This window comes from Epinephelus lanceolatus, chromosome 3, assembly GCF_041903045.1.
Source record: "Epinephelus lanceolatus isolate andai-2023 chromosome 3, ASM4190304v1, whole genome shotgun sequence".
Lineage (NCBI taxonomy): Eukaryota > Metazoa > Chordata > Actinopteri > Perciformes > Serranidae > Epinephelus > Epinephelus lanceolatus.
Genome location: NC_135736.1, coordinates 15,458,537 through 15,475,032, shown reverse-complemented (window position 1 = coordinate 15,475,032; position 16,496 = coordinate 15,458,537). Strand labels below are relative to the sequence as shown.

The 16,496-nt window shown below is 40.8% G+C and overlaps 2 protein-coding genes across 3 annotated transcripts in view; one reads left to right on the top strand and one right to left on the bottom strand.

Moving 5' to 3' along the window:
• prkcaa (protein kinase C, alpha, a) overlaps positions 1-16,496 on the bottom strand; it is a 211,742-nt gene that overhangs the window by 35,202 nt on the left and 160,044 nt on the right. The gene's annotated exons all lie outside the window — the stretch shown is intronic.
• LOC117255413 (uncharacterized) lies at positions 269-7,198 on the top strand. Its single transcript, XM_033624294.2, has 21 exons — positions 269-520; positions 640-720; positions 802-885; positions 1,119-1,196; positions 1,341-1,424; positions 1,608-1,691; positions 1,907-2,011; positions 2,258-2,335; positions 2,492-2,575; positions 2,981-3,064; positions 3,311-3,415; positions 3,603-3,680; positions 3,807-3,890; positions 4,387-4,470; positions 4,616-4,720; positions 5,115-5,219; positions 5,381-5,485; positions 5,581-5,685; positions 5,950-6,057; positions 6,231-6,356; positions 6,550-7,198. Exons 1-21 carry the CDS (start codon positions 310-312, stop codon positions 6,867-6,869), a joined length of 2,298 nt encoding a protein of 765 aa, XP_033480185.2. The 5' UTR covers positions 269-309; the 3' UTR covers positions 6,870-7,198.

The following is a 16,496-nucleotide window of genomic DNA, read 5'->3' as shown; positions in this document are numbered from 1 at the left end:
GATTATGATCTCAGGTCTGCACTTCTACTCTCTCAATATATCTAATTAGTAACATTTTTTTCAGATAACAACAAATTATAGAGTTACAGCACCATCATGTCATTGTTTTTCCATGGTTTTTTCGTTATGAAATCCTCTTATCATAATATCTCTGCCCTTGACCCTGGTGTACATGTTTCATGAACTTCAGATGGTCAACTACACGTAAACAACACACAAATCTTGCATAACCTTTCACACGGTCACCTATCCCTTAAAAGCCCTCCTTGCAGACCCCCCTAAGGTGCCACAGCTCTGCAGTCTGCAAAGATGAGGGTTGTTCTACTAGTCCTGCTTGGCTGCTGCCTGTCTGAGGCAAACGTCCTGGGACAGAGGTTCGCTGCCATCACACTTACTCATGATGATTCCACTGAAGCAGATACCCTCTCTTTGCTCAGACAGATGATGGCTGTGTTAGATGAACAGCAGAATGAGCTGCGACAAACCAAAGAGCAACTGGCGCAGCTTCAGAAAGTGCAGGGTATGTGTGGGAGGTGGCAGCGTGGTTGGATGCAACATCAAAATTAATTGCAAATATATTACTTAATGTTTCACTTTCACTCATACTGCATTACAACATTTGTGTAATTTACTGTATAGGACAGACGTCAGTGAGGACAGCCGCTGAAAGCCTGGAGGAAATATGGGAACAGGTGGATGCACTGAAGAGAGGCTTCACAGGTACATTCACAGTGAATGAAATACAGCATGTTTGTATCATAAATATAAACCAATAATGTATGTCATTATTACATACAACAGACCATGAGGCCAGGCTGAGAGTCAGTGAGTTGCAGGAAGAGGAGCAGAGAAAGCAGGTGCAGCAAGTCGTGCGACAGGGCACAGGTAAGGTCCGTTTATCCGCAACATGGAATATAAGCTGATGTCAACCCTCAATTGATAAAATACAGAGGCAGGTCAATATTTCTCTTTTTAAAGTAGAGGTGATAAAGTTGACCCCCTACTCTTTTTCTTTAACAATGGCCGCAGTCTGCATGTCAGTTAAGAATTCGAAATGCTATCTGTCAGTCATTTCATTCGTTCTCTCTAATCTTCTTTATTCCATCCCCACTGATCAGAACTGGAGGCCAGACTGAACGCCGGTGATTTGGAGGGCCAAAATGCCCGAGTGAAACAACTGCAGAGAGAAAGTAAAGGTAATGCAACAAACAAGTCAATAATTAATGACCAGCAAAGTCGATTTCCTCCTCATCTCAGCTCATCTAATCTCACTCCATGACTTATCTCTGACTCAGTGGTGGAAGTCATTCAGTATTTATTCCCTCATTTTTAACAAACAGAGCTGAAGGCCGGACTGACAGAGCTCGGAAATAAGCTTGGAGACGCCGACGCAGAGGTGAAGGCACTGCAGGCTGCTGATGAAGGTGAATTAACTTCAGATGGCTTGATTATGTACCCAATCAGTTTATGCACAATATATTTTGAATGAAAGGCAGAAGAAAATACTGATGATTCTTTTGCCTTATGAAAAAGAAAGAGAGGCAGTTTGTTCACGGAATATCTTTGTGACTAAATATTTCATGTTTATTCCTCTCTGTAATGACCAGAGCTGGAGGGCAGACTTAACACCACTGATGTTGAGGCAGAGACCCAAAAAACCCTTTTGGCACAATTACAAGTGGAAATTAAAGGTACATACACACATGTAGCGATTATTGTGTTTGTGTGATCACACAGTGAGTAAAATAAGTGATCAGAGATCAACAGGCTAAAGACTGGTGATCGATAATAACACATCTTATCTCTCTCCTAGTAATACCATCATGCCATCCTAGGGTTTGGTCTTAATCTGGTTTTAATTTGTTGAATTCGGCATGTATTTCCTGTCATCGTTTGAATCTGTCAGAGTTTGAGTCCAGACTGGAGGCCAGTGAGAGTCTAGAGAAGGAGTTAGCTGCCCGTCTCACAAACACAGAGACAGAAGTGGAGACACTGAAGACTGTTGATCAAGGTAAAGAGAGCAAGAGAAAGGTCTGATCCTCATTAAAATACTTTTACAAAATAATATGAGCACTTGATCCAATAAAGAATGTATTTATATCAACATATTTCCTTTTTCTTCAATAAACCTGACCTAAAAATAAATTGCAATCTGTATTGCCGATGTGTTTACAGTCACATATGCTATTATTCATTTTTATATCTATTTCTTGTCTTGTTTGTTTATTCTAATCATTCTCCCATCCCCACTGAGCAGAGCTGGAGGCCAAACTGAACGTCATTGACTTTGAGGGCCAAAACACACAAGTGAAACAATTACAGAAGGAAACTAAAGGTGACACAACACACGCCAATTATTGAAACTAACTAACATAGAATTCTTTTCACCTTAACTTATACAATCTCACCTCATGGTTTATTTTGGACTGAAATGAGAATCATGCATTATTCATTATTTGCTTAATTCTGTCTTTCTTTTTTCCATACATAGAGCTGAACACCAGACTGACAGAGCTGGGAAATAAGTTTGGAGATGTGGACACAGATGTAAAGGCACTGCAGACTGCTGATCAAGGTAAATAAAAAGCATTTTACTGCATGTGTGTGTCAAATAGAATATAAACACCATACATACAAGATGTTATAAAAAAAGGGATAGTTCAGATCTTTTGAAGTGGGGTGGTATGAGTTACTTTTCTATTGGCAGTGTATTACAAACAGTAGATGGTGATCGGTACACACCCAGGGGGCAGCAGCAAAATGTATTAAGTAGATGCACTTAAGTAGATGTTAATTTCTTAAGGTGGCTTCTCCAAACTGGGGCCAGCTGACTGCCATCTATTGTATGTAATACCCTGACTTAAAAAAAACACACACCAAAAAGTCCAAACTATCTTGATGACTGTTGTTTTCATTTTTAAGGATCAGACCAACATTTCTACAAATTTATTTTGATTTCATTCCTCCATATAATATCCAGAACTGGAGGCCAGACTGAATGCCACTGATGTCAAGGCAGAGACCCAAAAAACCCTGGTGGCACAATTACAGGGGGAAATTAAAGGTACTTAAACACATGAAGAGCTCATTGTATTGGCGTGATCACATAGTGAAAGAAGTGATCAGAGGCCAACAGGCTAAAGACTGCTGATCAATGTATTCAAAACTGTGATATAACACTTGGCTTTGCTCTCACAACCGATCTCTTCTCTCCTCTGCTTATTCCATCATGCCATCCTAGGGTTTGGTTTAAATCCGGTTTTAATTTGTTGAATTCTGGATGTGTTCCTGTCATCTTCTTATCTGTCAGAGTTTGAGTCCAGACTGGAGGCCAGTGAGAGTCTAGAGGACGAGCTGAATGCCCGGCTTACAAGCACAGAGACAGAAGTGGACACACTGAAGACTGTTGATCAAGGTAAAGAGAGCAAGAGAAAGGTCAAGTCCTTGTTTGAATATTTTCATGCAAAAATATGAGCACTTGCTCCAGGATATAAGAATATATAAAGGGAATATATTTCCTTTTTTTCCCCTCACACATTAGCAGCAACCTGTACTGTAGAAGCCTTTCTTCATACTATCATTCTTCCACCCTCATTGAGCAGAACTGGAGGCCAGATTGAACCTCATTGATTTTGAGGGCCAAAACACAAAAGTGGAACAATTACAGAGGGAAACTAAAGGTAATAATTATCAAACAAAAGGCAGATTTCTTCTCACCCGAACTCATCTAATTTCACTTCATTATTTATTTTTGACTGAACAGAGAATCATAATTTTCTTTTCTTTTTTGCCTTTTTGACAAACAGAGCTGAACATCAGACTGACAGAGTTGGGCAATAAGTTTGGAGATGTGGACACAAATGTGAAGGCGCTGCAGACTGCTGATCAGGGTAAGTAAAATGCATTTAACTGTATAACCATATACACAAGCTATTGTTGACAGGTAGAGTTCAGATTTTTTGAGTGGGATGTATGAATTACATATCCATTGACAGTGTGTTACATACAATAGACTGCAATCGACACTGAGCTACAGCTGATGCTGTAGATGGGAAGGTAATGTGGTGAAAATATTCTTAACTATAGCATACACTTAAAGTGATTCTGATTGTTTTAGGTGACTAAAATAAGCTTTGCTGCTGCCCCCCATCCACAGCAGTACATTGCTTAGCTTCCGTTTTGGTACTCCTGCCTGCTTCTCCAAACTGGGGACACACCAACCGCCATCTACTATATATAATACACTGACTAAGGATAAGTACCTCATACAATGTCACTTCAAAAAAATCTGAACTATCCCTTTAAGAGACAACTGTTGTTTTGATTTCTGAGGATTAGAATAGCATTTCTACAGAATGAGTTGATATTATCCTCTGTGATGACCAGAACTGGAGGCCAGACTGAACGCCACCAATGTCGAGGCAGAGACGCAAAGAACCGTGGTGGCACAATTACAGATGGAAATCAAAGGTAACACATGCCGATATTATTATATTGGTGCAATCACATTGTGAATAAATATATTTAAATAATAAGTGAACTCTCAGAAACCAAAAGACCCAAGAACAGACTGTTGAAATCAAGATTTAATTCCTATCATCATATTATCTGTCAGAGTTTGAGTCCAGACTGGAGTCCAGTGAGAGTCTAGAGAAGGAGTTGGCTGCCAGGCTCGGAAACACAGAGACGCAGGTGGAGGCGCTGAAGACTGCTGATCAAGGTAAAGCAAGACAGCTCAATACTTTGGAAATTCTTCTTTGGCTGCCATATGGGTATAAGATATTGATATGTGGATGATTTGAGGGGTTACCACTGGGGCTCCTGATGGAAATGATATGAATTTGCCACGACCATTTCATGATTAAGGTTTGTTAATATTATGTATCTGAAAAGAGATTAAGACACCAGTTTCCACTGTAGTTGGGCTGAAGCTATATTACATAATGCAATACTAAAACAAAAGAAAATGTCATGTGAAAGAAATCCCCTGATATTCCCTAACATCCTGAAATAATGAAATTCCATGATTTTCCCAGGATATCCATGACCACTGTAATAGACTCGTTTGATTTCTTGTAGTTTTTATTTTCCTAATCCCCTCCCTTTAATCACAGGGTTGGATTCCAGGTTGTCTGCCAGTGAAAATCTGACTGGAGAGCTGAAGATGAGCCTTGAAGATACACTTAGACAAGTGCAGGCACTCCAGACTGCTGATCAAGGTACGCCTTTGGCGTTGAAAATTACGTTTGATTATGAACAAGTAAATGGGTCTTTAGGGTGACTGAAACAGTACGTACCAAATAACTACTTCTCTGATTTTAATGACATGTAATGACACTGATTTATGCAGTTTTCCCCTCCGTCTCATGTCTTCCACTAGAGCTCAAGTCTAGAGTAGAAGCCACTGAGGGTCTGGTGAAGGAAACAAACACGCAGCTAAAAGTGACTGAAACAAAATTGGAGGCACTGGAGAAAATAAATCAAGGTAAAAAAAATCCCACCATGATATTGGTATGTAGTTTACTGTTGATCAGTAGTGCACATTTTCTAATCCCTAGTTTATACTAAACCCCCTCACAGAGGTGGATGCTAGACTGAATGCCGCTGAGATTGTGGGCCAAGAGTTGAACAAGAAGCTTGAAAAAACAGAGGCTGAGATGGAAGCACTGAAAACAGCTGATCAAGGTAGGCACAAAAATATTACTGATCACTGTTAATTGTATCAGCAGCTGTATTGTGATATGATAAAAAGTTAGCTTTAATGAGCTGTAGTAAGATCTGTCAAATGTGCTGAGATTTCTGTTCCCTGTATGTGTACAGCTATTTTGTTTTTTAAGTGTTGTTAGTTATAGCTGTGTAACTTTTAAACAGAAAGCTTTAGACTGAATATTTTTGTCATCCATCTGACTACATATTTTTCTATCTGTGTGAAATGAATTCTCATTACAGAGTTGGAGGCCGAACTGGAAACAAATCAGACTGTACAAGAGGAGTTGAAGAATAAGGTTGAGCAAACAGCTGCAGCAGTGGAAGAGGTCAAAACAACAATGACTGAAGGTAAAAATGTTTCTTCATCAACATGAGGAAGATCTTAAAGTTTGATTTAATAAACTTTTATTTTCATCTTTGAGATGATAAAGTAGCTGTATTCATACACAACAATACACTGGGTTTGAATAGCTTAAGAAAAAAAACACATTAGCATTTTCAATTGTTTTTTTCTTTGACAGAGAAAGTGGCTTTCACAGTTGCACTGGAAGAGAACCAAATGCACATTGGGCCATTTAAAACAGAGACCACTCTCGTCTATAAGAAAGTCATCACCAACATCGGTGACAGCTACGATCCCACAACAGGTAATGTTCTGCAGGAACCTATTTGTATAATCACTGAATCTATTCACAGCTTCCTTGTTTTTCACAGTCCTATTATATTGTATTAATGCTTCGTGCCTCCAGCTCTCATCCATCAACTATTTAACTCCCTGTAAATAACATTAATTTTTTAAACGACTTATCGTTCTCTTGCTTCTTCAAACTTCCTGTTCAGGAGTCTTCACAGCTCCTGTCAGCGGAGTTTACCACTTCACCCTCTACTCTCACGCTAACGGAGACCACCCTGGCTTTTTACTCTTGTACAAGAATGGCGAGGCTGTTGTGGGCACCGCAGAACACCCAACTGCCTCAGATATCACTGATAACGGCTCTAATGGGGTAGTGCTGGTTCTTCAGAAAGGAGACCAGGTTGATGTGCACATGGAGGCCAAGTCCTGGGTGTGGGCAGACAGCAACCGCAACCTCTGTACTTTTACTGGTATTCTGCTGCATAGTATGCCCAGCAATGTGCCCGCATCCATAGAAATAGCATAGAATATTGCATAGACGCATAGAAATAGGTCCTTTGTTCCTGTATCATTTGTATTATTCAGTATGTTACATTATGCTCTTTTCCAGATTTCAACTGCACTTTGTTATATACGGTCACTTTAGATAGATAAGCCAAGTCACATCCAGTCTGTAATCCATAATGTGTCATTTTAGATAGCAAATTGGCTCAAATTCATCATTTAAAGCTGTTGTTCTGATGTATTTCCCCTGTAACATTGTAAATTTTATGATCTCAGTACATTGTGTGTCATAAACTCAAACAAAAACTCTACATTCACAGTATAAATCCAATAAATTATGGTTTGAAAAAGCAGTGTTTCATTAGTGCCTTGTTCGACCCATGAAAAAACCTGAAAGTCATGTCAGCTGTGCCTGTCTGTTTAACATCCAGCTCACGTACTGTACATATCATTCCATCGCTGAATGTGTATAATCTCCTAGAGTTCACATACACATGAAACGGAACAAGACTCTGACTATAACCCAGAGTGACAGCACAATGTTAAAATGAAGCCCATCCTTTTGCATGAAAGCGAACATGGTGCCTTAAGAAGGTGGGAAGTGCTAAGCCTTAATCCTCGGCTTTCCTTAGCTCTTTGGTAAGAAGGCAGGAAGATGCGGCAGGGAAACAGCCCCCTTCCTTTATCTTGCTTCAGTGTTTTTAATTAGCTCGAGGGTCAAAGACTCCATGGTGAAGGAAACCTCTGGGTGAAATCCCTGAGCTCGCCTGTTTAAATCCTGCTTCCTGCAAGAATGGTGCCGACCTTCAGCGTCACTTGACGGCTGTCAATGAATTCAGCTATGCTCTCTGAAGATTGTTTTTCACATAAGATTTGCACTGCCACTGCTGAGATACTTCAATATGTATGAGAAGGGATGACTCCTTATCCCGGTAAACAAATATACATACTTGCTCCGGATCTTAAACAATACAGATGCCATCTGACTATAAAGCAAGGACTCTTTGTATGTATGCATGTGTGGGTATGTTTGTCCTTCACATATCTCATGAACCGTTCTGCCAATATACTTTACAAAGACTTGTCCAATATAATAAATAATAATACATAAACATTGAATAAATAAGTGAACAGCCCTCTAGGGCTCTGTGCAGAGGTAAAGATGGGGCCTCAGGGCTCTGCAGAGACTGAAGCATGTCTACACAACAGATGAAGAATAAGAGACCATAGGTGATGATTGTAGCGAGCGCAAGCATTTCAGGCATCTGCGAACATTCAGAATGAACGAAAACACTTTTGTTCCTCTGAAGTATAAGTACACAGAAAATAAGTAGTATAATGTTGAGTTGCATGTTTTTTCATCTTTTTTTACACCATTCAAGGACATAATGATGTAGAATAGCAACATAATTCGATACATTTAACATCTAAACGTCATAATAAATCTATAACTGTCTGAGGCCAAGTGTTTTGCACAGGATCCAAAGAAATGCAGTGTCGAGTGTGAAGTTATTCGTATAAGCAGTTCTCAGGAAAGCTGCAAGCAGCAATACCACGTGCCAAGCAGTCGGCTTGTTCTAAACAGGCATGTTTTGAACAGGAACTGCACTATTATCCTTAATGAGGAGACATATACTACTGATTTGCTTACAGGCAACGCTTTTACAATGACAGCGTGAACCAGGCCAATGCTAGACAGCTCGTCATCGAGGACATAATGTGGCATATTTGTTGCGGTGTGTCAGTGGGATTTGACCCCCGGTCTCCCTTGAAAAAACATGTGCAATGGGGGATAAAAGCATGGAAAGCATGTAGACACATCAGGTCAATGTGGCAAGGACATCTGCTGCCTCATGTCCGTTTGTGTCATGGGAATGAGAACAGAGGGGAAGAGAGATAGAAAGGGGCAGAGTGGAGGAGAGGTTGAGAAAGAAAGGTGAAGGGATTATCTGAAGAAGAGGGTCAGATTATCAGAAAAACAATGAGATGTGCGACAGTTGAAAAAAAAATAGGATTTAAAACCTAAAACTTAAATTAAAATGTGTTTAAATGTAAAGAAACTGTAGCACTGCAGCTCTACAAGAGTATACAGTATGTAATATTTGCATACTCTACTGGATGAAGTGACACAAAGTGGTTTTTGAAACACAAAAGTGATGTGGGAGACAACTCCGTGTCAGAAAAAGCTCCAAAGCGTGTGGTGAGGAAATCCGACCCTGAATACATTAAATTTGAATTCATTACTGCAGGCAGTGATCCTGAGCATGTGTGTTCAATGGGGTGAAATCCTGTCGAATGAGGAGCTAAAGTCATCGAAGCTTCAGAGACACTTAAATACAAAGCAGGAGCGTACCTATGTTCCCCGGGTTCTATGTTCCCCGGGTTCTATGTTCCCCGGGTCCTATGTTCCCCGCTTTGTATAGGACCCCAAAAGGGTCCTATGTTCCCCGCTTTGTATGGGACCGGGTAACATAGAACCCTTTTTAATAATAAGGGTTCTATGTTCCTCGCTTTTCCCCAAAAGGACCCGGGGAACATAGGCCCTTTTTTTTTAAAAAAAGGGTCCTAACCCCTAACCCCTAACCCTAACCCCTTTTTCTCAAAAGGGTCCTATGTTCCCCGGCAACAGCGGGGAACATAGAACCCTTTTTCTTAAAAAGGGTTCTATGTTCCCTGGTCCCATACAAAGCAGGGAACATATTTCCTTTTGGGGAAAGCGGGGAACATAGAACCCAGGGAACATAGAACCCGGGGAATATAGGGATGACCCCATACAAAGCACCTGAGATGTGGTGGGAAGCCAAACCCATATCTCTGAGGGAAAGGGACTGGCTTTAAACTAATGTTGTTACAACATTAACAACTTATTTGAAAGCCAAAAGCTGGGTATATGGTTCATATTCATATAGATGTTCTCCTTTTTTTGGGTAATGTTAATTGAGAAGGTGGTCCTCAAAAATATTTTAACAATCAGAAGTGGGCCTTAACTTACCAAAGGTTGAGAACCCCTGATCTAAACAGAACCTGTAATTGTTTTTGTTCGGTTTGTTAATGCTAGCACGGTAGCTCTAGGGATGGAGATGTTGGTCCGTCCGCCACTGGGGTCCAGAACAAAATACCAAATAACTGTTGGGTGAATTTCCTTAAAAATTTAGAGAAACATTTACGGTCCCTAGAATCCTAATGATTTCATGGTCCACTCCCAATATGTCTCTTGCAGGACATCAACTTAGCCCTTAGCTCTCAGTTTTGCGCATTCAAGTCTAGGGGTAGGGTGCCCGATACTCGGTGGGATAGATGAGAAGGGTGAAGTGTTGGGGCTACATGGACCTCCAAACTGAGGTTTTTCTGAGGCACACTTTATCCGAATGTTAGAGGACATCATCGGCCAGATGGCTGCTCAAGATACAAGAGAAACCCACAAATGTACACTCTTTAGCCCTATTCGGACGGGATTAGTTTTACATAGGTACGTGGGGTAAAGTAATAATTACAGAGATTTTAGTCCCGTCCGAATGTGCCATGTCAGTAATCATTACCGCACGATGTCAGTAAAGATTACTGTGACTTTTACCTTCTGTAAAAGGGTCCCGGACAATTACCTCAGGTAATACTAATCCCGTGCAAATAGACCAGCAGTAAACATGTGTGTTAGGGCTGTCAAAAAAAAAAATCGAAGTTAGAAATATATTCAAATATATATATTTTATAAGTTCGAACCTAAATTTGATAATTTGAATATCATTAATAATTAATTAATACTATCAATAATGTTGTATATCACGGCGAATCCTGTTCGGGCGGAGATGGCTCGTGCACAAGCCGGGCCAGAGAGGGACGCAGCGACGAAGGGAGAGGTGCAGACGGAGGAACCCGCTGCGCCAACACCACCCACTGCGCTGTCCGCGATGTGTGACCTGTTCGGGGAGACATACAGGGAGAGTGTTGCACCTGTTGCCTCCCTGCCTACCCTTTTTGAAGACGAGATGAAACGTTACCAGAATGAGACACCACTATAAGCCGACCAGGATCCACTCTTGTGGTGGAAAACTACGCACTGAAGTATCCAAACATTGCTCAGATAACAAGGCAGAAGTTGATCATACCTGGCACTTCAGTGAGGTCAGAACGGGTGTTTTCATCTGAGTGTCACATTCATATTGCGCCAGCAATAGGCATCTTGTTTTTTTGTTTGTTTTGTTTTTTTGTAAAAAAAAAAAAAAAAAAAAAAAAAAATAATAATAAATTCTAATATTATTCGAACTCGACTAAATTAATTTGAAAATATTCTAACTCAATTTCATGGCGCTTTTGACAGTCCTATCATACACACATGATGGCAGGAGGGGACGGCGGTGCGTGCATGGATTTACCCATCCCACTTGTGGTAGTTTTACTGATATTTCTTATCCCGTGCGAATCGGCCATTAATATTACTGACGTCCTGTGGTAAAGTGACATTATCCCACATGCCCATGTAAAACTAATCCCGTCTGAACAGTGCTTTTGTTAATAAAGACTTATAGTTATGCTAACCCTCGTATTATCTTTGCTAGCAGTGCACTAATGCCTCTATAGCTATCGAACTAGCTAGTTAATGTTACATTGTTATTGCTGATTAGTGCATGGCAGTCCAACATTTTAACATTTTTCATGTCACATTTCCCCGCTTTGATGGCGTATGATGCCCGAACTGAAGTCCAGCAGTAAAGTTGCTGCTTTTCTTACCACTCCTCTGTCATCAGACCCGACTGGCAGGGTAAGTAGAAGCACTGGTTGCTAACGTTAGCTTACAGAGCACCTCTAGTGGCCTGGTAATAAAGTGTTCTTTTTCTATTTGATGACTTGTTTGATCGACTGATAGCATAAAACTTAAGTTGTTAACAAATCTCCAGCATCCATGCTTTACTGTTTCAATTGGATATATGGAATGTCACTGTGATAATACCATTATTGCCATAGTCATGCCTGTTTACTTAACTGCCATTGATGGCTACTGATGACATATCGGGGTCTTGAAGGATTGTCCCATTTCATAGGGGTACATTTCAACCACTGAAGAGTAGGATTGGGGCCTTTATCTTGAGCCACAAGAGGGTCAATACTTTTGGTTAACAGGCTCAACATGAAATTTGGTACAGACATTCATATTGCTAACAGAATTAACTCTATTATCTTTGGGGAACTTGTACTCTTACCTGGCGTCATCACTGGTCAGTATTTGGATTCATAAAATACTTTGGCTTATGACAAAATACCTGCAAGAGTAATGACATTCCCATCAGTCTCAGCTGCATTTGCTGTTTAGTGCTAATTAGCAAATGTTAGCTACTACCAAGCAAAATTAAGATGGTAAAGCGGCAATGCTGGATGCTAATATTAGCATGCAAATGAAAGCCTCCTAATGTTGGGGCATATAGCAGCACATATTCTCTAGCTGTGGTCATTAAAGCTAGCAAAAGCACGACAGCAAAAGACTTCTTCATTATTCCAGTATTTTTTTTTTTAAAAATGTACATTTCAGATATTTAATTTCTGTCTACTGTAGTGTACTCTACTGCTGTGGAGAAAGTAAAGAGAAGCAAGAGGAGGGTGGAAGAGTTGGGTTTAGAGTCGTGAGATTAAGGCAAAAAGAAAGGGAGGCAGGAAAAAAAAAAAAGCCAGAGAGGACAATTAGAGTTCAGCAAAAAGCCACTGTTTAGATCAGTTTCAGGCCATCCTGCACAGCACTGCGCTAATGTGACGCTGCTGTGACTCGCTGCCCTTGCCACCCATCGCCTGTCTGCAATAACACCAGGGGACATTTACGGTTTCAGGCATGGTGACCTTCGTGCTCTGAACCAGCATGTTAAGTCTACATCCTCAGCTTTCTACGTATTTACTATGTACAAAGATGTTTGTTTGCTTTTGCTGTTTGGATGAGGCTGATAATACATAGAGTGCTCTCTCCTTCTGAAAAGTTGCAAGTGATAAAGTAAGACAAGTGTGACCTGTGCCTAACATTCCCTGCTCTCATTCCGTTTTATTTTATTCTTTATTTTTCGCATTATTGTATGAAAGCCTCTGGCCAGTGGAGCTGCTCTGATTCACAGCAGCACATACATGTGTGTGTGTTCGTGTGCAGTGTACATTAATCTTAATCTGAATATATTTGCGCTATAATATCTTGTGAAGTTGGAGCGTATTTTATGTGCCTGATGGAATATCTGTTTGCAGCTGTGTTTATTTGTGTACCTGTGCTTGAACAGCCTGCATTTGAGTGTATCTGTGTATGCGCATTGCTGCAGACATTTCTCTCCCATTAAGCCTAATGCTACATGACAGTTGTGGATCAGACTGCTAGCTATTCAAGGCTTCTCTTCTCACCACACACACATATATATACACACACACACACACACACACACACATGCAAGCGCACACAAGTACCAACCTCTGCGCCTATAAACCTTGTCTGCCATACAGGAACAGTATGGTTGAACACTATAGCGCCCTCATGCCCAACACTGTTACAGGGCGCTACGTGAATATCTGCCTTTTTGTTGTTATCGGATCACTTTAAGGAATATGTGTGCTGTGGAGCATATACAGTGTGCATCAGTCCATGCTTTAGTGGTCTGTTTTTGAAAGCATTTCTCAGTACTGTATGTGCTCGCTCTGGGTGGTTTCATTCACTGATGATATTACCGCCTTTTTTTCCCACAATTGGTAACACGCAAACAAGTCTACGATGACTAAACTGTGGATCACTTTTCACTGCTTTGACACAAAATGAATTCAGTGACCACTTCTTTCAAAATTCATGAACTGTTTTCACACTCAGTGCACTCTCATTCTGCAATATGCCAGGTGAGGAAATGGGGCAAGTGAGGTGGAATTCGTGACTGCATGGGATGATGTGGCGCTGCACTGTTCTCTTCCAGTCCCAGAATGGTTTGCAGCCCATGCCAGGATGAATTCACTTTCTTTCCAACTTAATCTCTAACATAGCCCGGCATTGCCAGACCAAGTTGAGAATGCAAATTAGCCTCGAACCTCTCGGGTGATTTTGAAGGGACATCATGAATGGCCGTAGACCAAAATGCCTCTGGACATAACTTGGTAGACCTTAACCAATCAGTACAACAAAACATGCAATGTAGCGCTCAGTGACAGACAAACACAAACAGACTACAGTGTGCAAAGATAAGCTGTGATTGTACAGCATCAATATGTCTGTGAACCAGTGTTGCTGTTTTTGCCATCAGAGTTTGAAAACAGTACTTCAACAGAAAGTTGCAGCCATCTTGGTTGTTTTAAATTTTGCATAAAGTGTAAAGGCTCCTGAAGTTGTCAGTCATCGTATCAAACCCGCCCCATATTAGATTAAGAATTGAGACCAAGGTTTGTTCAGCTGGGAATCTGTCTGGACAGGAGGGGACCAGACGCATTTGCCAGAGCAAATAAAACATGAGCTGGCATATTTGTCTGGTTTCCTGGCTATCTCCATCCCTCAAGCCAATAGAGGAAGAATTTTCTCATGAAGGTGGAAAGTTTATGACCACATGATCAGATGTCCCTCTTGGATGCAATTAATGTGTGTCTGGACATGTTCACAGAAGATTACCAGGGATGGATCGGGATCGGGGACAGAAAGATTCTCTCTCAGGTGTATTGTGAGAAAGTAAATAAGGTGTGATTTGTGGCCAAATAAAGAAGACATGGCCGACTAGCACTGTTAATTTCTATATCTGTAGCATCCTATACACGTATCTGTTCAAACAGTTTTGAAAAAATAAACTCAGTATAGAAAAATGTGTGTTGCCAATTGTATACAAAAAACCTGCAATGAGCAGTCTTGGGGGTTTCCCTAAGCGTCCTACACTGCAAGTGGCATCAAAGATGAACAACACCTTTTGACGAGATGAATCACGCTACTCCTACAATTTAGTATCGCACTTCCATAAATTTTCTATATAGGCCAATATATAATGTATAATTTGAGATGCTAACAAACAACTGAATTACTGAAGCACATGGTGCATTATCAATGACACTGTAAAACATTTCTCTGCATGCATTATGTATATATTTTCAGTAGCGTACCAGCATGAACTAATGATGTTAATTAAAAAATAACCCAAAAGGGAAAATAAGTTGTCGTGACATGCATATGTAGTATGAAGTATAAACTAACTGCATTAGGGGGAAAAAAAGAAGCAACTGGAGCCTCGAGGCATGGTGAGGAAAGGAACGGTTATATCATCAAGCTCAACATAAAAGATGTGAAAAAATATAAAAGAAAAATCACTTCTCTAATTACTGAGTCTTTTAATAATCTGGCAGGAAAGTTAACTTTTTCGTGGCTGCCAACTTGTTTGCAGATCGCTCGCGTGTTCGTGCTCTCTGCAGCATTTCTGTCTCATTTGCTGTTTCCTTCTCACTTTCTCTTTTGCACCTCCTTCTTTCCCCCTGACTTTTTTTTTTCTCACATCTCACTCATTTTTCCAACAGCAGCTGAAGTGATTTTGTAGGTCTTCCAATCGTGCTGATCTGAAAACACTGGTTTGAGTGCTCGGGTAATTGGTGAGGAGTCAAGCAAGGAGACAACAACTCTGTGGTTGCTATTCCTAGTCCTAAAACTTTGTGAGAAATAGGATCACCTGCAATTATTATTCAGCAACAATGGAATGACATCTCTACATCTTTAACAACCCTGGATCATGCATGGTCAAGATGCCTGAAGCTAAAGCAAGACAACATTCAACGTTATGAGCCACGTCCGAGACCTAAGTTATGTTTTTATTTAAAATTCATTTCCATCATTAAAGCAAATGAAGAGATTACAGAGACCACTCCTGCACATATCAGTGCCAGCTGTCAAAGTATAATATAGTAGACTAGTAGGTTCTCTCTGTCTGTTTATTTTAACACATTAACACTTTGAGGAGGAGCATCAGCTCAGCGACAGTCTAATGAGCATCTTTAAAGTGCCACTTCCTCTATGACTAAATTCGTACTGTCATCCTGACACTACAAACACCCCAACTGCTGCTTCAGCCCACAGATGGAGTGTGCAGGGAAGTGGACACCCATGCCTCTTAATGCCACACCGCAGTGGGGACCAACTAGGGCGTAGCGGGAAATGGCCCGTATCAGACAGCTAAACATCCTCAAATGCTCTCCTGATACTCCGCACAGAGCCATCATTAGGCCTTTCTCTCTCATTTCAATCCCGGCTTTCTTTGCTTCTCTCCATCAGTGTCCGGTCACTCTTGTCCCCTCCTGCTCTTTTCCTCATAGTTAATACCTTATGTCGCCTTTGTGTTCCCTTTATGTTCTCTCCCTTCCTGGCTATCTCTTTCTCTCTGTGTCAAAGTCATTGAGGTGTAAATTCACATTAGTGTGAGCATTCCTCCCAGACAGGAGCTACCAATGACTGGTTATATAGGTCAGAGTAAACTGTGTGCCAGTACATGAGTGAGTGTGTGTGTGTGTGTGTGTGTGTGTGTGTGTGGCAACTGACGCAGGAACACGACTGCGTTCTGTCACATGTGCAACCAGGGGACCCAAGGCTACACAGGAATGTACTCCCTCATAGTTATGAGCATGTGGGCAGGTGTGTGTGAAAAGGAGAAGTGTGAAAATCTTTCTCATCTCGCAGCTATCT